General features: G+C 42.4%; 1 protein-coding gene across 2 annotated transcripts in view; it reads left to right on the plus strand.

Moving 5' to 3' along the window:
• Positions 1-7,900: 7,900 nt before the first annotated feature.
• The window catches only part of UBE3D (ubiquitin protein ligase E3D), a 99,732-nt gene continuing 82,032 nt past the window's right edge, over positions 7,901-25,600 (plus strand). For both annotated transcript variants that reach the window (XM_059835505.1, XM_059835506.1), the window contains exons 1-6: positions 7,901-7,965; positions 8,525-8,724; positions 10,639-10,729; positions 16,355-16,586; positions 22,490-22,559; positions 25,034-25,103. In XM_059835505.1, the coding sequence (XP_059691488.1) occupies positions 7,901-7,965; positions 8,525-8,724; positions 10,639-10,729; positions 16,355-16,586; positions 22,490-22,559; positions 25,034-25,103 (728 nt within the window). The remainder of the gene's footprint in view (positions 7,966-8,524; positions 8,725-10,638; positions 10,730-16,354; positions 16,587-22,489; positions 22,560-25,033; positions 25,104-25,600) is intronic.

The raw sequence follows: 25,600 nt of genomic DNA on the forward strand, positions 1-25,600 counted from the left end.
TTACTGAGTCTCTTTGGTGCTTTCTTCTCATTTCTTGTTTCAGTTACTGTGGAAAAATAGTTGATCCTGCAGTGTTCCTTCTCCCCAAACTCTCAGAAGGAAATGTATTGCTTACTGTTTCTATTTGTCATTCAACTTCTTTTCAGCTACAAGTCAGGGCAACATGATTATTAATCTGAAAGACAATTTATGTGCATACAAATAAATTAATTCCATTTTTCTATTTCATGCTTTAGCAGGTATCATTTGGTTTAGTCTCTTTTATCTCCTATTTTTCTCAACAATTTTCAAAACAGGTGTTTTTACAACATACTTCATACTTCTTCTTGGTTCACTTCTACACCCTGCATATTTAATATAATATACTCCACCAAAGTAAAAAAGGAAAAGAAAAAGTAGAATAGCAATAAGCATTTTCAGTCAGCCCAGACCAAGCAGTTGTTCCCAGCTAAGCAAGAAGACACTAAAGGTGGACAGCAGTAACTCTGGTCAAAAGAACTAAGCCAGCGATGAACACATGGAAGCTTCCTCCCCTTATTCAAATGGAGAACAATGGCAGAAGAATACAGGCTGAGCCTATTTACACCAGACAGACTGCATTCTTACCTTTGTAGCTTGCTGTGCGTGTGATGAGTATGTCTAGCGGTCAGTGTAGCATGCCAGTATTTTGACACACACAAAAAAAGCACTACCAGTATAAACATGGCCTAACTTGTGAACATAACCATCCCCTCGAACGCACAGCCAATCCACTAATGGAAGACATAGGATAACTTGTCTCTGCAAGATGCTGTTTAAACATCTACTGTCACAGGTGCTACCAACAAGTTTGGAAAGTAAAACATACAGTAAGTCAGAAATGCAGCCTCTGCTTTCCCATCTCTCATTTACAGGTTGCTGAGTTTCCAAAAGTGCCTATTCTCATTTCAATTAAAACAAAACCAGGAATTATACTGTTGATGTTCTGCTTGTTTCCAAACTGTCGTTCCTCCACATGACATTCATCCGTGTTACATTAAAAATGACTGTACCTTTTGGATAATCACAATATTTAGACATCACGCTATTATTAGACCTGCAAAAGGTATATTATATTTCAGCGTGTTTTTGAAAAGTTACCAATATTTCAAACCAAAAATAAGCAAATCTGACAGCCAGGCCAGCATAAGTATTTAACACAGACCAAGGCTTGGCAACAAAATGAAAGACTACGATCTTCAACCTTACCTTATGCCCCTTTATTTCCTGCAAGAATCTAGCCCTTTACTATTTAGATAGAGTCTTCCCAGCACTTCACACTCCTATAGCTGGAATTCAGGTATCACATTATGTAGTTAACCCGAGAACCATAACACATTCACTATTACTGCATATAGAGAGAAGATCCAGGAGTGCAAGGGTTCTTGCTAATCAGCAATGAAAATACAAGGGTTGAGTCACCCAGAACAAGCTCATCAAAACCTGCACCCCATATCCAGCATTTTAGGATACTTAAAGCGATCAATTGTTTAGGCTTTTCTGGTTATTATCACAGGTATACAAATCTTAGTTCTAAAAAACATTTAACACCAGAAGCTGTCACATATTTATGCTTTTCAAGTGAGCATCACAAGATTTAAGGCCATCCCTGCATCAACAGATGAAATTTAACCCTGTGCTACACAAACTACAGACAGCCATATGCCCCATGTATCCTTCTAAACATCACATGCAACAACTCAAGCAGCCCAGCCAGCCAGCCAGGAATCTGACCCAAAAGAGGCCCTCAGCCCTTATACGCTCAAGGTCAAAGCAGGACGGCTCTGGCAGCCCAACGCCGAGCTTGTTTCCAGACGGGAAGAGGTCCCTGAGGAAGCCCCTCCACGAAGGGCGAAACCAGGCCCCGCCAGCAGCGCCCGCGGCAGGAGCCGGGATGGAGAGCGGGGGGAGAGGCTCTGCAGCCACGAAACCCCCCCAGGCCCGCTTTGCGCTATGAGGGACAGCACCGGAGAGCGGAGGGCTGACCACGGAGCGGCATACGGGCGAGCCAGGTGCCACAGGTTAATTGTCGCAGGGCAATTAACAGGCTAACCGGTCTCCCCAGACTCCTCCGCACCTGCCCCCGGCCCCCAGGCCAGCTCGGACCCCCCCCCCCCGGCCCTCTCTCTCCCCGACGGTGCCCGCGGCCCAGCACGGGGAGGGGAGGGGAGGCGAGGCGAGAGGGCCAGCTCAGCTGCAGGGGCGGACCCCGCTCGGATGCGGCGCCCTCCCCAACACAGGTGCGGCGAAGGGGAGGGAGCAGCGGAGCGGCTGCCGCCAGGCCCCGCAGCCTACCCGCGCCGGCAGGAGGAGGAGGAGGAGGGAGAGGAGGGGGCGCTGGGGCGAGCGGCGTTACCTGAGCGACCCGAGCCGGAAGAGCCCGACCGCCACCGGCACCCCCGCGCCGCCCTGACAGCTCCCAGCATGCACTGCGGCGCGCCTTCCCGCCCCTCCGCCCCGCCCCACGCCGCCGCCCCGCGCCCCCTGGCGGGCCGCGGCTGGAAAGGCGCGCGCAGGCGGGCGGGAGGCGCGCGGGCGCGGAGCGGGCCGTGTGTGGCTGCGTGAGCGCTCAGCAAGAAAGCGCCCTCATTGCGGTGGCGGAAAGCAGTGAGTAACAGGTGGGTGGTTGGGGCAGGTGAGTTGTTAGCGCTGGTGTGCGCATGTGCGCAGCGGTGAGTGTGCGTACGCACTTGTGCCGGTGCGGGAGTCGCCTGTCCGCTCGTAATTGCACGTTGTGCGGAGGGAGAGGCGGCTCTACGTGTGGGCTGCGAATTTCCCCGAGGGCGCTTTTTGAGCTTCGTTGTTGCTGTCGTCGTCGTGCCGCACGTGGGGAGAGTGTGCAAGTGGGCATGTGTGCGCTGATGGAAATAAAAATAAGGGGTTTATATAAGTATGTGTACTTTTTTGCCTAATCTTTACATAGTCCACCAAATATAGTGCATGTAAAAATGGAAGGCAGGTGGTACTTTAGAAAATACTATTGGTTAGTGGTAGTTGTATTTAGGATTTCCTAAAATTTGTTGTGATGAGTGTGCTCGAGTCCTTATTACACAGGAAGGTGTGTGGGGTGCCCACATGGATGATATTGCAAGGAATTTTTTGCTGCAAGACCAGTTCCACAGTATGAAGGGTATGGTTCTTAGACTGCAATCCCTTAGTTTCAAAGTCATCATTATGGTTCTCAAATTTAAGCAGGCTTCATAATAGCAAACAGTTATTATGCTTATAAATTACTTAAGTAACTGCAAAAAACCAAACTGTATTCAGCTTATAAAAGAAATCTTTTAGACTTTGAAGACAAGTAAATATTTCTAAAATATTGCCAGGGGAAAATCTCATAGTGTTTATAAATCTTCTACTCAGTGACTTATGTTATCAGCCAGCATTTTATGAAGTCTAATTTTATTCTCCAGACTTGGGATAATATTAAAGAGGAAATGCAATTCCTTTTCTCATTAAACTACTCCAGGATTCAGTAGGTGAGAAACAGTTACTTTTTGGAAAGCTAACAATTCCCACTGGTTTTCTGAGGCATTGAGTATGACTCTACAGGTCATGTATTTCCAATTAAAATGGGGCATTTACATTTATTTTTATTTCAAGTTACTTACAAATGCATTTGAGGTTTAATTCTTAAGTAGTGTTGGTGGTGCTTTTGGAGCTATATAAAAGCGGCGATCTTCACAGAGGCGATGGGACTTTCAATAACTAACTACATGCCTTCACATGCTCTTGCGCTGTAAAGCAGTTCGATTTCTAAGCTTCCCTTTTGCTGAATTTAGTAGTAGTGGTTACAACTCAGAGCTCTCGAACAGTTCTCTGAAATTGTCTCATCAACTTTATGTGCAGTGGCAATGAAAAAACCCCCACAAAACATTGTACGTTATCGGGAAGAATATTGAGAACAAGATAGAGGGAGTCGTTTGACTGCTATATAAAACGCTGACGCAGCCTCAGATTGATTACTGCATCAATTCATGTCTTCGTGGCTCAAGAAGGATGTAGAGGAGTTAGGGAAGGCATAGAGGAGGGATGGTGCTGCTGCCTTCCAGCGAGAGCGCTAACAGCTGGGACTGTTCGATACGGAGAGGGAAGGCGGGGGAGAGGATTGATCACGGCTTACAAAATCATGAAAGGTACAAAGTTGTTGTTAACCAAATCCCACAGTGTGAGAATGAGGAGGCACCTCATGAAAACAGTGGAAGATCATTTCTGAGACATGTAAAGAAAATGCTTTTCTGCAAAGCAGACTGTGAACTTCCAGAACGTATTGCCACCAGAGGTTGAGGACTTGGACACTATCCATAAGTTCAAGGAGGCATTATTCATATTGATGGCAAACACGTCCATAAGTGGACACGGAAGGAAATAGGCAGGGATGTACCCTCCAGCATCCCTAATACAACTAGAGATGCAGGGGGAGTACCAGGAACTGAACACACTAAGGAGCTCTTCCTAAATAGTATCTCCTTTTACTGACGTTAAAGTCAAAATACTGGGCTAGATGCACCACTGACGCTAGGTGCACTTGCTCTGTAGGACATTTACCTTCCTTTCTGTGTAATTATTTCACTGCAGAGATGCTGAGAAACCTGTAATAGACAATTTTGAATAAATGAAGCTCACTCCCAGTGAATACTTAAGATTATTCGTAACTTTGTAGCCTTGTGTAAGCCTTTGTAAAGTCAGGGCCCAAGGCCCTTTTACTAATACTAGGAGTCGATTCTCCTATAATTATGTGGATTTTATGTTTGACGTGTGACCTGCTTGCTCAGAGCAATTTAACCTGCAATATGTACATTGGTTTGTGAAGTAATTGGAAATGAAAGCCAGGATGTGGAGTAAATATTTTTCTTCCTTAAAAAAGCAAGCAAACAACAACAACAAAATCCCAAAATACCACCCTCAGAACAGCATGTAGAGACTGTAGTCTGCATCTTAGAATGCTTGAATAAATTCATGCTTTAAAAAAAAAAAAGAAAAAAACAAACCCAAAACTTGGTTGAGACAGTTTAGCTAACTGTTGTCTGCCATATTTTTCCCCCCAAATCTAACCTTACTCCATCTACTTCTTTGAGACTCTAAGACACCTTGGTTTTGCCGACTCCAAGGACTAAGGTTACTTCAAAGTAATGTTTTAGTAAATTGCGATGAAATTAACATGTGCAAATCTGCCTTTTTGTTTGAAGCTTTGCATATCATGTTTTCAAATAACTCTCTGCAATCGCAGAAGGTCTTGTGACTTTCATAGAAAGTAAACACGTAACATTGCAAAAGACTGTTTTTTTCCAAAGCAACAGCTTCTTTCCTTGGTGTCCTCGAATACAGACCATCAACAGTCTCTTACATACTGTGAGGGTGGTGTGCTGGACGGAGCGTGCAGTGGTGACAGTGCTTATGAGCTAAGGGACAGTGACACAGGGGTGTCAAGGTGGGCTTACAGCCTCTTTATAAAAGACGTTGTGAGAGGCACTAGGAAGCCTTATCCCAGAGCAGCAGATGCCTGTGCCAAGGGTGTGTTTGGTGTGAGTGCAACGTCACAGCATTCAAGAGCTCAGTGAACGTGGATTGGGAGGAATTTGGGCAGACTTGTAATGTTGCAAGAAAGGGTGGAGAGAGGGTTGTTTACAAGGCAGGGGGTGGGTTGTGGTGCAGTGACATGCCACAGGACACAGCCCCCAGCACTGTCTGGGGAGCCTGCCCCTGGCTCAGCAGGGGCCTCTGCTCAGACAGAGCTTCAGGAGCATGGTGGGTTGACCCCAGCCAGCTGCTAGCTCACTGCTCCATGGGGGAAAACCAGAAGAGCAAAAGCAAGAAAAGTTGCGGGTCAAGATAATGATGGTTTAGTAAGTGAAGGAAGGAGGAGGAAAAAACCCCATACAAAGACAATCACTCACCACCTCCCACAAGCAGACTGCTGATGCCCAGCCAGTCTCTGAGCAATGGCTACTTTGGAAAGACTACACCCCCAGTTTTTATTGCTGAGCATGATGTTATATGCTATGGAACATCCCTCTGGTCAATTTGAGTCAACTGTCCTACCTCTCCCCCGCCCCAGACTCTTCCCTACTTCCAGCCTACTCGCTGTGAGAAGCAGAGTGAGACACTGAGAAGGCCTTGACGGTGTGCAAACACTGTTCAGCAGTAGCTAAAATATTGGTGTGTTATCAACACTGTTTGGTCACAAATCCGAAGCACAGCATTGTACAGGCTGCTGTGAGGAAACTCCATCCCAGCCAGACCTAGTACAGGGGGCTGCAGCTTCAGAGGCCTGGGGCTGCAGGGCCCGCCCTGCAGAGGTGGTGCCCTTGCTTGCTGGTTGTGTGCAGTGGTGAGGAGTCATTGCCAATCTAAGGAGCTTGAGTAGGAGTCCAGCAGACTGTGCAGTACCAGGGAGGATGAAAAAGTGTTTGACAGGGTCTTCCCAGAGACCCTGCAGATGTGAGAGCCCAAACTGCACAGAAGGAGGGGCAGCTAGAGATTGTGGTCAAATGTAGAGAAATGGGTGTTTCTCACAATGGGGAAGGCTGGAAGCTTGTGACTTCTAGCAGCAGGAGGATAGTTCCTTCACCACGTGCAGGTCTGCAACTGGAGTATAGGTTCCAAGCCCTGGTAGCAGATGATGGGGAGAAAGGCTTATCTGGGGAAGCACCACAGTTGGCCAAGCCTGAACCATACAGCAGCACCACCAGGAGAAAGCGGTGGATGAGAGCAGTGGGTGACTCCCTGCTCTGAGGGATGGAGGACCCCATCTGCCAACCTGACTTGCTGTCTGGGGAGGTTTTTTGCTTGCTGGGGGCTTGGATCCAATATGTTGGAAGGACACTTCCAAGGCTTGCCTGTCCCTCAGCCTACTACCCCGAACTGCTTATCCACATGAGCACCAATGATACTGCCCTCTCTGTGAAGCAGCATCTTGGGTATGTGGAGCTCTTGTATGGGCTGGACAAGGGGCTGGGTCTGAGCTTGTACGTCAGGATCAGAAGAGAAGTCAGTGAGGGTGACACATTAGTGGCAGCATGTTACAGACCACCTGATCAGGATAAGGAAGTGGATGAAGTCTTTTGATACAACCCAAGGAAAACTCTGTCACAAAGTCTGGTTATCGTGGGGGACTGCTGCCCCTGGGAAGCACGAGCCCTAAGCACCAGTAGGGACCCGGAGTGCCTGGCTGCGGAGCAGCTCTCTGGAGAAGGCCCAGGTAGGCAGTGAGCTGAGCTGGCCACGGCAGCAACAAGGGCCAACAGCATCTTGGAGCAGAGCCTGTAGATCAAGGAGACTGATTAACCCTCATTACCTGGCACTTGATAGACTACGTCAGGGGGATAGTGCCCAGTCCTACCCCATGCCCCTTGCAGGGAAGGCATCCGTAAACAGAACCAAGTTTGTTGGATGCCACCTGGATGGTTGGGGCTAGAGCACTGTGAGGTGAGATGGCTTCGTGGGGGACCCAATTACAGCCCCCAGTGCCTGTGGGGAGGTGCTTGAGAAGGCAGACCCAGGCTCCTCAGCGGTGTGTGGCAGGAGGACAGAAGACGATGGGAAGATGTTGACAACACGAGAGGTTCAGGCTGGGCATAAGAAAACCCCGTGAGGCCAGTCGAACCCCGGGGCGGCTGCCTGGACAGGTTGTGCAGGCCCCGACCTGGGGGCTTCAGGACCCGACGGGACCCAGCTCTGGGCACCCAGGCCTGACCCCGCAGCCGAACGCGGGGCGAGCAGTGGGTGGGCGGCAACCACGCCAGGGCGCCTTCCCGCCGCTGCCATCCAGGGCGCCGCGGGCATCGAGCTGTAGGGGGCGCTGCGGGGGGCGGCTGCAGCCCGCTGCGCCGGAAGAGCCGTCGCTTCCTGCGCGGGTCGCCGGAGCTGTTCCCCTCCCGGCATGGCGGGAGGGTTTCTGCTGGAGATCAGGCGGGGGACGCAGAGCGCGTTGCTGATTATCCGGTAGTGCGGGGGCGCTGCCTGCCCTCCGCCGTTCAGGCCGAGCGGGGCCGGGGCCGGGGCCGTGCGGAGCGGGCGGGGGAGGCGCAGGACGCGGCGGGTCTGTCTTTTAGCGTCCTTAGCCTTAAACGGGGGGAGAAGCGGGTTACGTACCCGCGCCTCCCCCTGGCCTTCCCCTCTTGTGCGACTCGGAAAAGCGAGTTACTGTGCAAATAAATGCTTCCTGAGAACGGTGCTTTCTTTCTCTCGATTGCTCCTCACCCCCACAGGAGACCCCGGTTTACCGCGTGGGTCCCGGGGCGCGACTCGGGCCGCGGGGGAGCTGCGGGCCGACCCCGGGCTTGGTCCACCCAGGCTGCGGGCGAGGCTTCCCGCGCCCCCTCAGGCCGCCTTCGCCTGGCGTTTCCACCTGAGGCTGAGCCTTCGCTGTGTTGCGCGAACCGCAGCCCGGCTCCGGTGGCCTTAGCGCTGAGGTCGTTCTCGCCCGTCTTGGCCCGCGTGTGTAAGGTCGCAGCTCGTCCTGACCGCCCCTTTCTGAGGTAAACCCGTTACTTTGCGTCCCCAGCGAAGCGGGCCTGCCGAGCTCGCCGGTGGATGTTACAGTGGCCGCCGACTGTCTGGAAGTGAGAAGCGGCGGGAGCTGCGAGGCGGCGGCGCTGCCGGCAGAGGTCAGGCTGGCCCCGTCCTCCTGCCGCGGCCTGCGCCGCGTCCCTGGCGACGGCCTGCACCTGCGCATGCGCCTGCGCCGCCCGCCGCCGAGCGCCGGTAAGGCTGGGGCGGGGCTCGCGCTGCCCGCCGGCGGAGCGCTGAGCGGGAGGGGGGTGCCTGGCCCCTTGCTTAAAAACAGGGTGCTTTGCCCAGGGTTACCTGAAACCTTCCTGGTTTAAGTGACGAGCCGACAGAGGCTTTAAAGTATAGATTCTGCAGCACGAAAACAAAGCCCAAACCAACTGGAGCTCGTGGTTTGCGTCGTGCATACGCTGTTGCTTTTTCTAAAAGGCTTTCTTTAGCTTTGAAATGAAGATTTAAACAGGAACTGGTAAAATTTGATAAAGTTGCCGGTTTTCAGAATCAAAAGTGCAAAAAGTGGCGTAATGGAAGGAGAACATGGTTGCTGAGTAAGTTTTGTGTAGGAGTTTGAGAACTGCTCTCAGTTCTTCCCCCGCGCTTTCCCGTATTACTTCAAAATTATTTTCTTTCCCTCCTATTTCATGGTCGGTAGCTGAAAGTGCAGTAATGTGATTCATCCAGGCTATTGCACTAAGGTTGTCACCGGCCACTTAATCACAAAGGGTTGTGATTTTGTGCTGGGGCTGCTCGTTCTCACAGCCTCAGTTTGCAGAGGTTAATGTCACAACTGGTAACAACTGCGAAGTTGCCGTCTTTATTTCCGTGATGCTCATTGAGGTCTAGGATGTGATTGCAGAAATAGGAAGCATGGTAGTATAGCTGGTGCTTTCTTTCATTCTAGCATCCAAGCTCAATATGTTTAGATTCATTTAATAGGATGTGACACAGAAAGATACATTAAATAACATGAAATTGCCATTCTGTGCTGTTGAAGTAGAAATGACCAATGAAGTATGTGATGTACAATAATGGTTCCAGCACCAGAAGCACACTGGAATACTCTGTTGATTTGATGGTATGCTAAGGTTGCTTCTGTACGTTAATCTGTAATTATGATGTGCTTTGACAATCCAATTATACAAAAAATATTTAGTGTGTCTTACTAATGAGGCATGCTTTTAAAAATCGAAGATGAAATTTTAAAAATTTACCTTTGAAAGTCATACCAGTGAAAAACATGTATGTGAACAAGATGGCAATCAACATGTATATTGGGTAACCTTAGTTAGCCTTTAATGTTTTAGATTAGTATGCAAAACTAGTTGTCTCTTATATGAAATTCTGGAACCTTTTCAAGTCCTTTTCGTTTGTGGTTGCAACCTAAATCTTAAATACTGAATGCCAGTGCTGAGGAGATACTTTGATTCTTAAGTCTGAGAAAGTGGGCAATGCAAAACATATTCATACATAAAGCTAGGCTTACAGTTTTACTTTTCTGCCACCTAATGTTATATGATAATTTGTGGAGGCTTTTATAGCTCCTTTTTTGATTTGGAAAAGTTGTCTGAGCTGGCTTTTGTGAGACTGTTTTTGCTTTGCTGGCCTGCAGAGGGTATTGCTTGCTATCAATTCCTTGAGTGGTACCACAGTGGCTGGTATCTTACCTGCCCAAAAATTTAAAACTAAACTAACTGCCCTTCCTCCCCTCCCCCAACTATTTTGTGTTACGTATTGGGATGTACCCTCATATTGCAGAGACACTGATTAGCAGAAATATCATTACAAAGGAGTGGCATTGAATTTTAATTTATACAATCTCTGTAATGATATCAATATCTCAGCTCCCCCTGTGGAGAGGATTTGCACCTTTAAAATAGTTATTCACATATACAATTCCTACTCAGCAATATGGGGCATGAGGTGGAGATGGCAAGTTTTTCCTAAATCCAAGTACTTGCTTCTACAGGTAAATAAATGTCAGCATTTTGCTTGGTTTGTTAGATTCTTATCTTTTTTTTTTGGTTTGAGATATTTGGCAGGATTTTTCTGTACAAGTGACTGAAAATTTTACACAGTTTTGACGATTGATATGTCTTCTTCTATCTATAGATTTGGGTTTTACTTTGAGGGAAAGCCTGAAACCCCAGAAGAATTACATCTTTTACTGTCAAACCTGTGGTGACATCATAGTAAAAGACCGGTGAGTACTCCAGTGTCTTGTATTTATAGCAATAAATGCCATAGTGATTGGTATTCATGTTATGTAGTGTACTTAGAGAGACAACTAAAAGGTATTTATTTTGAAACTGATAGATGAGAACACTTTTGAAGCACTACAGATGACTAAAAGCAAAATAATCTGAAACAGTTTTTCACCGTTTATTCATTTTCTTCTTGATTTCATTCTGGCTGGAATGTACCTTAACAAAGGGAGTTTGGTGCATTGCCCTGGAAGCTGGGCAATCTGGATTCTTTTCCTGCTTGTCTGCTATATTTTAGCAAGACACTTCCTTTTGTAGCTGGACTTCCGTTTGTGTAAAATTTCTGCTTTGAGATCTATGCTTTTTGTTCATACAGAATCTCTTTGTGCTTATAATAATAGCTTCTGGTTTTGCTGTACAAACAAAAAGCTGTAACATTTTGGCCTGGAAACATTGCAAATGTTCATACTTTACATTGGTTTTAAAAATACTCATAGTTTATTAATAGCTGACGTCTTTGCTATGTTGAAGGGAATAAAACTGAAAATTTGAGCCTAGATTTCTTTCCTCCTCTGCACTTCAGGGATTCTCTTCAGTTCTGCTTAGTCTCTTATAAAATCCTTTAAACCATCGTGCTGTAGTTATAGAGTGGCTGCTCATAATGGGGATGTTGACCACAGCTCTCTTCTATCTGTTAAGCAACGTCAACCTCCACATAGTTCAGGGATGCTGAATTTGGGAAACACAGGAGCTGTTTCTTAGTGGTGTGACTCTACCTTACCTCTGTTCCTTACAAAGTCTGCAAAGTGAATGAGAACTTTAATAAAAAACTGCTGCATTTTCTGGCTCTTCTGATGAACAATTTTGACAGCTTCAGCTGGATATATAAGAATTGTTAGAGATGCACTTGCAGCCTGTTATGATCTGTGTCACTCCTAATACTCAAAATGGTAATACAAAAAAAAAAAAAGGTATACATTCTGTAAACTCCTGTTACTCTCTTGTCATACATATGGATTTATGGCTGGCTTGAATGTAACTGAATGAGTATTTCCTGGCTTTCTCTTCTGAAATGTCTCATCAGAAAATCTAGTAATAACTCTTATTTTGATACCTTTGTAGAGTAATGAAACTTCTAATTTCTAGCCAGTAACATTTGCTTTCAAAAGATACTGCACTTTTGTATTTTCGTCTCTGAGTGGGAGTTTTCCTGAATTTCAGCGCAGCAAATTCATATGCATGGAGTTTACATCTTTTGGTTCTGCATCCTATAAGACGACGCGATCAGAATTTCTGAGAAAGGAAAAAGAAGGCGTGTTCATGGCTCTTTGTTTGGCGTTTCTCCTTGCAGGGAACCTCTGAGCCCCTTGAATATTATCACTAAAAAATACTGATTAAGACAAGGTTAGAAGAGTGGAGCTGCCCGTGTATCCCCTTCTGCCAGTGTAACCCCTTCTGTTCCAGCACTTCCAAAAGGAAGATGATAGTGTACTCAGTACTTTTAGCTACAGCATTCGTTTGTTGGTCTCTCCAGGGACAGTGAGTATGACAATGGCAGCGGAGACGGTGGGATCGAAGGGAAGTTACAGAACTGTGTGAGGGGGAACTTATTAAAGTGTGAATTACTAGGAAAGGGTGTGTAATAAGAAAAACCTGAGAGATAGAAAATCATACCTTTGAGAAGAAATTGAAATAAATGGGATTTAGTTTAGATAAGGCTGTGGAGAAGACATAAGACTCCTCCAATGTGTAAGAAGTTGCTGCAAACAAGGTGGCAGTAGTCTTCAGTTGATGCAAGAGAAATCCAAACGTATTCTAAAGCTTATTTTTTACTGTTAGAGACTGCATAGGAAGCCATCATTTTAAAGACTAAGTTAGAGAAATTTGTTAGGAATGGTTTAGCTGTAAGTGAGCCTTCCTTGATGCAAGAAAATGGACTCTACATTTTCTGAAATCCCCTGGCTTAGTCTGTTTCCTTCCATGAATCTGATAGCTCTTCAGAGGTTAGGTTTATGCTCTTTGATTCTTCTCCATTACCCTCACATTACCCTCATTAGAGGAAGTGATTAGATTTTTTTTTTCTTCCATGATTTAAGAACTGCAAAGAATTTGTGATACTTTCTTTTTTCTTTCTCTCCTTCCAGTTAGACTAAGTATAGCTCATATATAAAATAATTCTTTAAGGCTTTATTTCTGTCATGAATAAATTCTTAAAGGCTGGATGTTGTGAAAAATAAATTTCATGAATTGACTATTAAGCAATAAACCTTTTCCTTAGTCCAAACAGTAAGAATTTGTACTACCTAGTATTCTGTTGAAAAACTGATGGCAGGGGAAATCTTCTAATTACACTTTTCCTACATAAATAGCTTTAAGCATGACAATTAACTGTCAAGCTGGGCTGTCCAAGATTTTTTAGTACATAAATAAGGAAGACTGCTGTTAAAGAAATGCAGTTGGATCTTTTTTCTTTCTCTCTTTCTCTGATGGAACAGAAGCGTTATATGTTTAAAAGTCTGAAGTCCATTTTACTTCCAGTTTTTGGAATTTTCAATAGATAGGATGATATTACTGGGTTCTTGGATATTAGTTAATAATGATGTTAGATATTATTTTTCTTAGTCCAGTCTCATAAGGATCTCTATGGTCAAATACATACCCTAGCATGGAAGCCCACCTAAGAATTACATCCTTATTTCAGGACTCTTTCAGACTATGTTATTTTGTGCCTGACTATAGCCTGACTATATTAGACACTTTCAGAAGGAGAAAGTTTCTCTTGAAGGTCCCAACCTAAGAATTGTTTGTCGCTCTCTGAGTATGAAGGCAGCCTAGGTGGCTATCTTAAAGTAGAAACTCAGTTGTTATTAGGAGCAAGTCTGGGGAGATGAGTCCCCCTGTTAGCTAGGTTTTATCACTGTATTTAGCAGCCTAAAGTTAGTCAGCACTCAGTAAACTTCAGGTTTCTTTTTTTTGCTGTTTTTCTGGAAAGCTACATTTGTATTAGTGTTACATTTTTCCAGTTCTAGTGATCCAGAATATGGCTTCCCACCTATGAATGGCAAAAGCCTAAAATAGTGGAAATGCTGTATTTTCTGTATAGCTCAAAGTTAGGAGGAGTCTGTTCAGGAAACTCCTACTGGTAGGAGCAACTGTTTTTGCTGGGCAAGAATTCAAGATCTTGATGCTCTAGACTGTGAGGGTAAAGAAAGAGTAATGTAATGAAACTGGACAGCATTAGTCTGCAGCTTAAGGTAATCTCTGTCTTTTTTCCCCCTGTATGTAACACTTGAAAAAATATTGCTGAGCAATACCAGCTTTTTGTTGCTGTAAAGAGCAATACATAGGAATGAAGACTTTTTTTCAGTGTGAGTCTATGCATTGGAACTAATTGTACAAGGCTGACAAATAATCAGTCATTAGGCCAATGCCAGAATTAAGGTCCCACCATGGCAGAATTGTGGTTGTCTCTCAGGCAATATATAAGAGCACAGGGAGTGAAGACAGTGATGGGTAGTGCCAAGAGGTGATCTTATTTAGTTATGGTAAAGCTGGGTCAAAGGACGAGTTATTCCAGCTTTCATCTGCAGGTGGGGCAAGCACAGTATAAAATGTTATTGTCAATCTAGAAAGAAGGAAGTTTTTATAAAAGATTTTTCTTTCACCCACCCAACAATACAAACGAGACAAGAAACTACAATGGGAAGAACTGTCATCTTCAGAAAAGAATAGTCAGTGAACTGCAAGAAAGGGAGGGTGTTTAACTGTTTGCTTAGCAGCTGTGTGTTTATTTGCAAAGTAGCACCATAAGCGAAGTTGTATTTGCAAGTTTTAAGTAAGGAATAGAATCAAGAAACTCTGTGTAAAGGTTTCAGGCAACAGCAGAAGAAATAAGGGAACAAAAGGAAAGCATTCAAGGAAACCAGGCAGAGAGCAGAAAGTACAGCTCTGCAACAAACACATCTAGAAAACTGTTGGAGAGGTGCATACCGTTAAAGCCATTGCCCATTGTTTTGGTAAAGGGGCAGAATAGCACAATAGTTTTCTAGAAAACACAGATTAAAGAAAGTGTAAATATGTGGACAGTATCCATCAATACTTCTACATTCTTAATAAAATTGCATGTGGTGGGACCAAGGAATGGCTATAGGAACTGTAAAGTGTTGACGACTGACTCTTAATGACCAAGCTGGTGTTTATATAGCCACTTATATATATTCTAGCTTTAAGAGTATATTTTACAACTTAAAGCAGTGGTTCCAAACTGTGCTGGTTTTGGCTGGGATAGAGTTAATTTTCTTCATAGTAGCTCATATGGGGCTACATTTTGGATTTGTGCTAAAAACAGTGTTGATACACAGGAATGTTTTAGCTATTGCTGAGCAGTACTTACACAGAGTCAAGGCCTTTTCTGCTTCTCACCCCACCCCACCAGCGAGTAGGCTGGGGGTGCACAAGAAGTTGGGAGGGGACACAGCCGGGACAGCTGACCCCAACTGACCAAAGGGATATCCCATACCATATGATGTCATGCTCAGGATATAAACTAGGGGGAAAGCTGGCCGGGGGACCGCTGCTTGGGCTGGGCATCGGTCGGAGGGTGGTGAGCAATTGTTTTCATTTGCATCACTTGCCTTTCTTGTTTGTTGTTGTTATTTTCCTTTACATTACAATTTTTATTATTATTATAATTATTATTTTTATTTTATTTCATTTCACTTATTAAACTGTTCTTATCTCAACCCACGAGCTTTCTCACTTTCACTTTTCTGATTGTCTCCCCCATCCCGCTGGGGCAGGGGGGGAGTGAGCGAGTGGCTGTGTGGTGCTTAGTTGCCAGCTGGGCTTAAACCACGACACAAACCTTGGCTTATAAAATCCTCTGGCACTGTGTGTAGCCAAAGAAAGTACGTTAAAAACACTGTTAATGAAAGCAAAGTCTGGTATTGCCTGGAGCAACCTCATTGGTCCATATAGCTGCCCCGGAGAAAGGGATTTAGGTTTTTTGGTATGTGACTTCTGAAAGTTGAATCTGAATCTAAATTAAGATTGCATTATCCTTTTCTTTTCCTTTCCTTTTCCTTCTTTTTTTCTTTTTTTTTTTTTTTTTAATTGAAAATACACTGTGGTATTTTTGTCAGGATTTAGCTTTTTCAGTCTGGTATCTGACTTTGAGGGGCTTCAAAGGACATGCTCTCCCTTGCTGTGGCAGCAGTCTGTTTCTGTTGTTTTTATATCAACATTTGGTGCAAGGGAACTTTACAAGAAGTAATAATAAATGTAATTGCAAAATGCCCTTTGTTATATTTTTCATGACTGGGTAGAACTGTTTTATTTTTACCATGTGATTCGTTTCAAGCGAGGATTATGCCAAGTTCTGCCTTGTAATCATTGGAGATTCACCCTTGGGAAATGCTTCATCACAAACTTGGCAGGAAAAACTCAGCCACTGCTTTCTCAGAATTCATCTGAAGAAAGTGCCTTTGACTGAAAGGAGAGTCAATCACTTCATTTTGGAGAAAATGCCATGCTTAGCCCCCTTTGTGTAAAGAATCTAAGCTCTCTTTTAGTGTCTTAGGAAATAATATAATATGTTGAAATACTTTTTTCTTCTTCCCTCCTAGGAAATTTCTCAGAGTTCTTCCTCTACCAAGTGGAAACTGGAGTGCTTTAGTTGAAGAGTGGTGTTGTCACCCAGACCCGTTTGCCAGAAGCACTTTGCACCCTCAGCATGATGACTGTTTTCTCGGAGACACTTTTTTTCTGTTGAGTTCAGGAAATGAATCACATGTGCCTGAATCTTCCATGTGCTGCTCAGAGTCTGGACACTATGCTTCTCAGAGTGGCTCCAACTTGGTAAAGTGTTTTGCTTGAGTAGTTTTTAAGTGAATGTATTTGGACTTTTTTCCTTGTAAAATGCTTTTTTGTCACTGTTTTACTTAACTTGTATGTATTACAGAGGTGTTTTGAAGGTCATAGGGAGTTGTTGACATTTAGTTGTACTGAAGCCAGAAAATATTCTAAGCTATGATTTACATTTTCTAAAGCATGCACCATGGTCTTGATATTGACCTAGATATGCAAGAGGAGCTTCTTCCTATAAACTGAATTAGAAACTATTTAATTATGTAGTTCTAAACCCAGATGTTTCCCCGAAAAAATATCTGGAGTGAAGGACATCAGCATTTAGTAAGATAATAACTGTAATGGATTAGGTGTTTGTCAAAGGGTAGTGGAGTGAATAATGAGGAGGAAAATGGAGTAATAATGCTTTTTCTTCTCAAACTATGACTGGATGCATAGCGATAAATACGATCAAAGGAAGGTATGAAATTTTTTTAAATTTTTTTTTTTAGCTTTAGAAAGACTCGGAAAAATCAAAATGTGTTTTGGGTTCAGATGTGGCTGTCTTACACTCTTAGAATATAGTAAGGAAATTGAGTTTGTCTGATTGCTTTCTGTCTAGTGAAAGGGACCTACCACCCCAGGTTATAACTGTTCCTGTTGATGTTTCTGAGGTGTTCCAGGAGGGGATTTATCCATCAGCTGAGTCTCTAGGAAGAGGGCTATCATTTGGCTTAGAAACATCAAAATTTGTTGTTGCCCAGGAAAAAAACATCAGGGATACTGATGTCTCAAAGGTGGGATAAAACCCATGAAGAAAGAAAATTCAGTGCTTTACTCATCTTGGAAATCTAGCACTTGTATGAAAGTTCAGGCAATAATCTTTTCTTCTTCTACCAGAAGAACATCCAGGAGCCTACCTTTACATAAAGCCTTTTCTGTTAATCTACTGCTTGTCTGTATTTGCGCTGACAAAGGTTGGGCCTGCAGATACCATCTTTTCTTCCAATGCCATTAGGTATTAAACCTAATCACTGAAATCCTTCTACAGTTATGGGAACCATTGCTGCCTTGGCAACTTGTGTCTGTAACAGCTGATGATTTTGCTATCTACAGATTCCCTACATGAAACTTTTAATCTGTTGAGAAGTAACACCAGAGGCCCTGATTCCTGTCTGCTGCTGCTGCTTATCATCATTAGGGATTTGTATTATCCCCAGTTAAATCACTGGGATTCTCACAGTTCAATGGTAGCTGGTGCAATGCATCCAAGCAAGCCATCTGCTTGGGGAACAGTTCTGCCCTACGGTCCACATCTGCAAGTCTTGCAACTGTGGTCCCTTTGGTTTCTTGTTCCATTGTTCTTTGAAAAGCAGAATATGAGGAGAGGAAAATAAGAACTGATCCCCTGAAAGGCAGAATATGGGGAGGGGAAAATAAGAACCGATCCCCTGAAAGGATATCAGCATGGGAGAAGCAGATTAATTTGGATTAACGCTGTGGCAATTTGAGTTATTTCTTCTACGTATCCTTAAGAAGGAGGCTGAGCAGAAGATTCCGAACTTCCAAGAAGACAACGCATTTGCCAAAGGTCCCTAAAATGAATTACCTCACATTTCAGTAGTCTCAATAGAGATCTTAGAACAATGGGAACAAAGATGAGAAGAGGCAGGGTGCATGGAGTTCATATTGCAGCCCAAAGACAGGGGAGCAGTCTGCCTAACACACTTCAATCAAAGAGAATGTTTGACAGAAAAGGGTTGTTTTTGAGGCAGAAACATGACAGAAGGATGTGGGACAAAGATGTTACTGAGATGTGGGTCAAACCAGGATAACAGCAGAACTTTTGAATCAGGGAGGAGGCTATTTTCTGTCAGAGGCATACAATAGTAGTTTAATGTGATGAATCTTCATGTTTGCTTCCTTAAACTTGCATTGAAGTTGAGAATTCTTTCCTGGTTTATGTCAAATCCCTCTTTCCACATCTTTCACACTTGCAATGAGTTCTCATTTCTGTGTTTACTTATTTCCAGCATCACTCGGTTGTCAAGCAAATGAGCAAAACTGTAAGATACAGCAGAAAATGGACTAATAAGGAAGAAAACCCCTCATACTGAAACAGAAAATTCTTCCATAATATGAGTAATAGAAAGTTACAGCAAGATAAATTGCTATTGGCATAAATGTTCTCATTTCAGAGAATATTGTTGCAGTCTGCCCCAGTATGAAAGTTCTTTTTTAATTACACTGCAGTTCTTTGGAAAGTGTTTGCCTATGACCGAAATAGTAGCAGGAATGTACCAGAGATACTTAAACAATCTTTTCCAGCCTCCAGTGGGACCAAGACAGCATCAGTCCATTGCAAACATATTTCTCACATCTATTAGTCTTCCAATGTAACATAGTTTTTAAATGTCACGTGGTCTTGCAGCATCCTAATAGTATCTCTTGGGGATAATATTTTCCCTGACACCTTATCAGGGATCCTTAGGAATAGAAACAGAAAATATTAGGCTGGTGATCTACCTCCATCCGCAGATTGCCAGCAGCTGTAAGTTGTCAAATAGATATATTGATTTAATTAGTCTAGCTAAAACTATAGCTTTTTCTGTTGAAGCATGATACAACGAGTTAGCAGTGTTTTTTAGGTACCGTACTGCACAATTCTTAGCTAGCACCTGTAACTGTAGTCGGAAAAAAACATTCAAATTGTACCTTTCAAGGAAGTACTGTATATTATATACTTGTACTGTGCAATATTTCTATCAACCTCAAATACTGGTTTTCACAAAACCCTGTCTACTTATCCTTGCTCTTCATGTTGAGCAAGTTATTTTACTGTATGTTTGAGAGGAGTAGCAAGGTAGAAATTGGGGAAGGGGATAACTGCATATATATGAACCAGATGTTTTTTCTGATCTCCATAACAAGGAGGCTGTACTTCCAACATAGTCAGCTCTCTGAAGCTTTAACAGAGGCTGTCAGGCTTTCCCTAGGGCTTTCAGTTTGATTCCTGGTTTGTGAGGAACAAGCTGGACTCTCTTATCGTAAGTTCAGATTCCACGTGGGACGCTTTCTGTTTTTTGTGGAGCTAGAGTGGTTCTTTCTGTTCATTTTATTATTTGCATACTACAGATCAGAGAACTCTGTTAGGTATTTCCAGCATCAAATCCATCAGTTCTGTCTGAGCTATAGCTTTGAGAAAGACATCCAGAATTGATTTAATGCTTCAAATGATGAAAGCTTTATCACATTCCTTGGTAAGCTGTTTAAGTGGTTAATCATCCTGACTCTTTGCTGCCTTCTTTTTAAATTAAGCACACTAAGAATTGCAGTTCTGTATCTCTTTTTCTCTAAAGTGTATTTATTTTCTAGAAATTATTTTTTTAGCAGTTTTCCAAATTTTAACATACTTCATAGATCCATTTTTGTAGTAATCATCTCACTAATTCTGAAGATGTTGTATTTTTCTGTTTATCCGTATCAACTATTCAGTTGTTCATGCATTCAGAGATCATGTTTGCCCTTTCTTCTGTAGCATCTCATTAGTAACTCTGGTTTCGTCAGCTACCATCATCTAAATGATTTTGATTTTTGCTGTCTTCCACTATGTATTCCTTTATTTTATCATCACTAGCTTTGTTGTTCCTGAATATATGATCTGGCATTTGGCTGTATTTTACTGCAAATTATTAGACTAAGTACAACCTACTTAATGATCCAGACTGGTGTGTATAACTCCTCTATCTCCCGTGTTTACCCCTTCCCTGTCGTTGCAGCGGGAAGTACTTATCCTTTTCCATAGAGTAACTGAAAAAAATGGCCCAGTGTGTCTATTGGACTTGTCTATAATCTCTTTCATCACCAGTCTAATCACAGACCACGTGTCCTTCAAGGCACCTGAATTAGAATAAATCAATTAACAAAGCATTATTCAATTTTTTGATTAGGATAGATGTGCTTGGAAATCTGCGTAGTCTGAAAGTCCACAATCCAGGTTCTGAAGACAGCCTGTAATGGACATACCTCAAAACTTACCTTTGTAAGATGAAGAGTGTACTTGACATAGCTAGGACCATTGGATTTACTTCGTGCTGCTCTTTTTTTTTTTTTTAATAATTTTGTGATGTGATAGGCTACAGAGCACCACTTTTTGTTCTGGACATCAGTCTGACACATCATCATCACACATTTTAAAATTTGAATACTAAGGAGTATGATAGTGGTGATGAATAAAAACTGTGCTCCCCAAAGAGCACATGTGTGTTCACTCCATTTGGAATCCATGGAAACCGTCGCCATCTTTTACAAAGGTTACAGAAAAAGACAAATTTGGAGTTTTTTCCCCTCAACTAGTTTAATTTATGCTAAATTTAGATATTATTTTTGTAGGCATGGGGTGCAATATAATTTCTCAAGTTAATAGTGACTTGTTTGGACTTACAAACCAAGCCAATAAAACAGTAGTTGTTTAATTACACATGGGTATTTTTATGCACTACATACTGTATTAACCATTATAAAGGTGATTATAAAAAGACCGCATGTAAAAATCCAGTTTACATGTCTTCTCATTACATTCTCAGGATTTCTAGCTCCAGTAGGGTTTATTAACTAAGGAGCATCACGGTGGTTGTATGTATATACTGCTTCCAGACCTGAGCTGTACTGCGCTACACCCAGGTTAATAAGCCCACACAGAACCAGTTCTAGAGTTTAGACTTTGGATTAAAGTAGGAGTTGTGCTTACTTGTATCTTTATATGGATACTGAATTTAAATATTAACACTGGAATTAGTAGGAGTGTTACCAGGGCAGATCACAGCTTCATCCAGAAATGAGATCTTTTTCACTGGGCAGTCATGGATGCATAAGCGTAAGTATTGAGTGATGTTTTGGCTACTGTGGAGACTTCATGAACTAGATGTTGTTATCCACACTTTTTGTTTTTAAAAAGCCCTTGATGAACGTTGCTTCCCCTGAATTTCTGAAGACTTTTTGAACTTACGTATACTTTTGAGATGAAAAATATTTTCCTGTAGTGAGTACCAAACTATATTATGCATTGTGTGACAAATACCTTCCTTTTCTTTGATAGAAACCGGGTTACAATTTTATCGCATGAGCTATGAGAGTAAATGTTTTTTCCCTCTTCAGCTTTTCTTAAACATTCGTGATTTTATATATCTCAATGATACCCCTCAGTTTTCTGTCTTTCATGCTTTCTCCCATTATATGTGGTTTTTTGCCACATATGGAAACTATTTTGCACCTCTGACAATTATTCTTTTTCTTTGGCAATACCTTTTCTGTCTCTGCTTGAATTGAGGGAGAGGGGTTGTTCAAGAACAGAATCCACCACACCTTTCTGGAATATCATGCTATGTTGTGTTCTTCAGCGGTTTCCTAGTAATTCAAAATACTCTGTGGACATTTTCTACTCTCTGCTGAACATTGAACTGGTATTCCTATAAAAACTGTCCACAGCGGCTAGAACTTTTTACTGAATGATGGTAGTCACATTGTAGCATAATATTTTATGTACATATTTGGAACACTTCTTTTCCTGTGCATTATTTTCCCCTTATCAAAATCGAATTTACCTTGTCACTTTATTGTCCAGTCACTCAGTATTACAAGATTCTCCTGTTAGCTATTACAGGTTTTGCTGTGTGATCAGTATATATTGCCTCATTTTAAAACTAGTATGAAACTTGCAAGCAAGTCAAAGTGTAGAAAGCTGAAATAGTGAATGCAAATCTGTGTATATGTAAACATAAAGGGAACAGAAACAAGTACAAAGTTCACTATATACTCTGGAGAGTGTGTTAAAATTATACATTCCTTTTTCAGAATCCTGAAGTGACATTTTCAGAAACTGAGTGACATTTAAATGACATTTCTTTGTCCTACAGAAATCAAAGGAAAATACCAGAGTAATTTGTAAGCGCTGCAAGACCATGCTGGGAGAAACAGTATCATCAGGTATGGGATGTACAAACCAAACTTGACTTCACTGCATCAGCCATTGAGCACTGGAGGTTAAAAACTCTGGAGGAAAGTAGTTTATCAGTAAGGTACAGGGCTGATTCCTGTGTATTTGTCTCATTCCCTTCTGGAACAGATGAGGTTGTTGCTTCCACTTTTAAACCTTGAAAATTGCTTAGGACAGGGATTTTTCTCATCTTTGTTTCTGTGGCATATTTGGCTAATTCCAGAGCTTTGGAAGACTCAGTGCATGATTCCAGTTTACTAGGAACCCCAGTAAAAAAGGAGACCTGAGAAATTACAGGTTGTTTATTTTGCTGTCAGTCCTACTGAATAATGGAAAGGATAATTCAGAACTTGATCAACATAGAACTAGAAGCTAAAGATATTGCTAACAGCCAGCCTGGTTTCATGGAAAGGAAGCCTTGTCAAAGAAACAGGTTATCTCTCATCATCATGTGATGATGAGATGATGAGATTATTGGTTTGAAAGCCATCATTATATTGAATCAGCAGGGCTTACCTGAAGTAGTGTAAAGATGAGTCTCTGGTGGTTTTTAAAATACAGTTATTAACAGGAGAGAAGCAATGATAAGACTGTTACTAGCAGGGTTCATTCTTTCATTCTCCCTCTACTCCACTGCATCAGTCAGTGTAAGCCTGGCTCATTTCAGAATATAAAAACTTCTCAGAAAATGCAAAGCCTGTTTAAGAAATAAGTCATGAGGAGATGCAAGACAGAAGGCCTTCTGTTACAGAAGGTTCCGATTGTCCTGTACAGGGATATGAACAGTACAGGTTTTAATAAAACCAAATTTAAGGTAAGATGTTTGAAAGCCCACAAAGCAGGTTGTGACTTTGGGAAAGCAGTGGTTGGAAAAGCGCTTCACAGATCATCATGAATAATGGATGTCTTAATCTAAGCCTTCAGATGGTTGTAGCAACCAGTAATTAACGTGATCAGTGGGTATGGGAAAAGGCGAATACTGTGTAGGTGTGCAGGGATTTGGCCTGGACTCTGTACGTGGCTGAAGTTAGATAGCATGTCTGTTGTTTTGACCATGTTTCTTCAGTACAGTAGGAAATTTATGTAGAGTTCAAAGAACACACAAAAAAACTAACGAGAGACGTATGGTATTAAGTCTAGGCAGAACCATCTCTGTGAAAAGAGACTAGAGAGCGGACTTGACTGTCATGTTTTGGTGCTTCCTCATGAGCAGGTATTAGTGCCTTGAAGATAAAGCTGGATTAGAGTGGTGTACCTGTGGAGACCAGATCTGGCTTTGAAACTCCCCTGTCGGCTATTCCTTCCCCCAACTCTATTCCCATATACTCGTATGCTTTTTTCCCTTCGGAAATCCCACCTTCTATCTCTCTGCAAGCAAACATCTCCTTAATTCCTAATGCCCTTGAAGCAGTAGCACCAATTCCTGACTCAGGGTAACAGCTGGGGAGCTAGAGTGACTGAACTGGCTTCTTTTCCTCCTGTCTCCCAGGACTAGGCACAGAGTGGAGCAGACTAAAATTAAACTTAGAGGTAAAATATGATTTCCTAACAGTGAAGATAATTAAAAAAGTGTAGTACTTATCTGGAGAAGGCATGGGATTACCAAGCCTTTTGAATCTTTAAAACAGATGAAGTGTCTTTCTGAAATGCTTGCTTTCATCCTCTTCTAATGGTGTGTGTGGACAGAGATCAGATGAGACAATCCCTTCCACCCTTAAAATTTATGGAACTGATTAATCTTTACTGTTGTTCACATGCTAAGGCTTAGTGGAATGAATTTATTACTCTATATGCTTAACCTGTTCTGCTGGCCCTCTGGTTAGGCTGTGTTTGTCGCATAGACCCAGAGCTTCAATATGATCATCTTTGACCTGACTTTATTGATGAGGATTACATTCTGTACTCAAACACTTCCATTTAGTGTTAAAGGCTGTCTTAGGGGAACAGTTACATTGAAACTCGGAATGTATGCAGTATTAGTGTTGAGTTAGTGCGATTTTTGGAAAGTAGTTCTATTCTGCTCTTTGAGCAAAGAAGAAAGTTATTCCCTTGTGTGTGCTGTTATTAAAACTGTCTCTTGTGATTCACTGCAGCGTTACTGAGCAGCAGAGGGTACTAAAATACTTATGTAAGCTATGCTGATCTCAGTGCTTTAGGAAAGTTCTTTCAATTCATCTTTCAGGTTTGGCTTGAGCTCTTGCTTGCTTTGTTTCAAGATGATTGTTCCCAGTGTTGAACAAGGATCAATATGAATGACAAATTGCTGGTCATGTAATTAGCTCAGAGTAGTTTTCTTCTGGCAATGTATGTTGCTTCTCCTCCCACAAACCAAAGCAGAATTTGACCATCTGCTGCACCTCTTAATTGAGTGCTGAACAGAAGTTTAATTAGTATATTGATACAGTAACTTACAATCTATTCTTAACAAGTCTGTTGTGCTTGAAAAATGTTTATGTCATTGTAGATACCATTAAATACTATGTCACCGAGGTGATTATTCGGCCGTCTGAGGGACGTTTCAGCATAACACCAAGGTAAAAAAATAAAAGAAATCAGGTAGTGTGCTCAGGCTTATGTTTTGGAAAAGATGCTAGAAATGTAGCAAAATTTTAGTTTCTTGAATAATTACTTATAACAACAAAGTGCAGTCAAATTGCATGTAATCATCACAGAGTTATGCACTGTAAAGGTAATGTAGTCTGAATTCACTCATGCACAATTTTGTTTGCTTGTTTTTGTGTGTGCTTGTGTGTGTGTGCATGATGCATAAGGAGAGAGATTGCGTATAATTTGTCACAGTGTCTCACTATTCAGATGATAAGCCAAAATACAATACTTATTTTGAACTATTTAAGTCTGCATGATGTCTGGTAACGAATTATGGAAATGGAAAGATACATTATATAAATTTAAATTAAGTAAAGCTTGAAATGTTTAATTTGCAGTGAGATTTTTGACTTTTCAAGTAATTCAATTCATAGTTGAGACTAAGATGAAACAGAACCTGATCTAGCTATCTTGTGTTATGTAC

Source organism: Gavia stellata, chromosome 2 (genome assembly GCF_030936135.1).
Source record: "Gavia stellata isolate bGavSte3 chromosome 2, bGavSte3.hap2, whole genome shotgun sequence".
Lineage (NCBI taxonomy): Eukaryota > Metazoa > Chordata > Aves > Gaviiformes > Gaviidae > Gavia > Gavia stellata.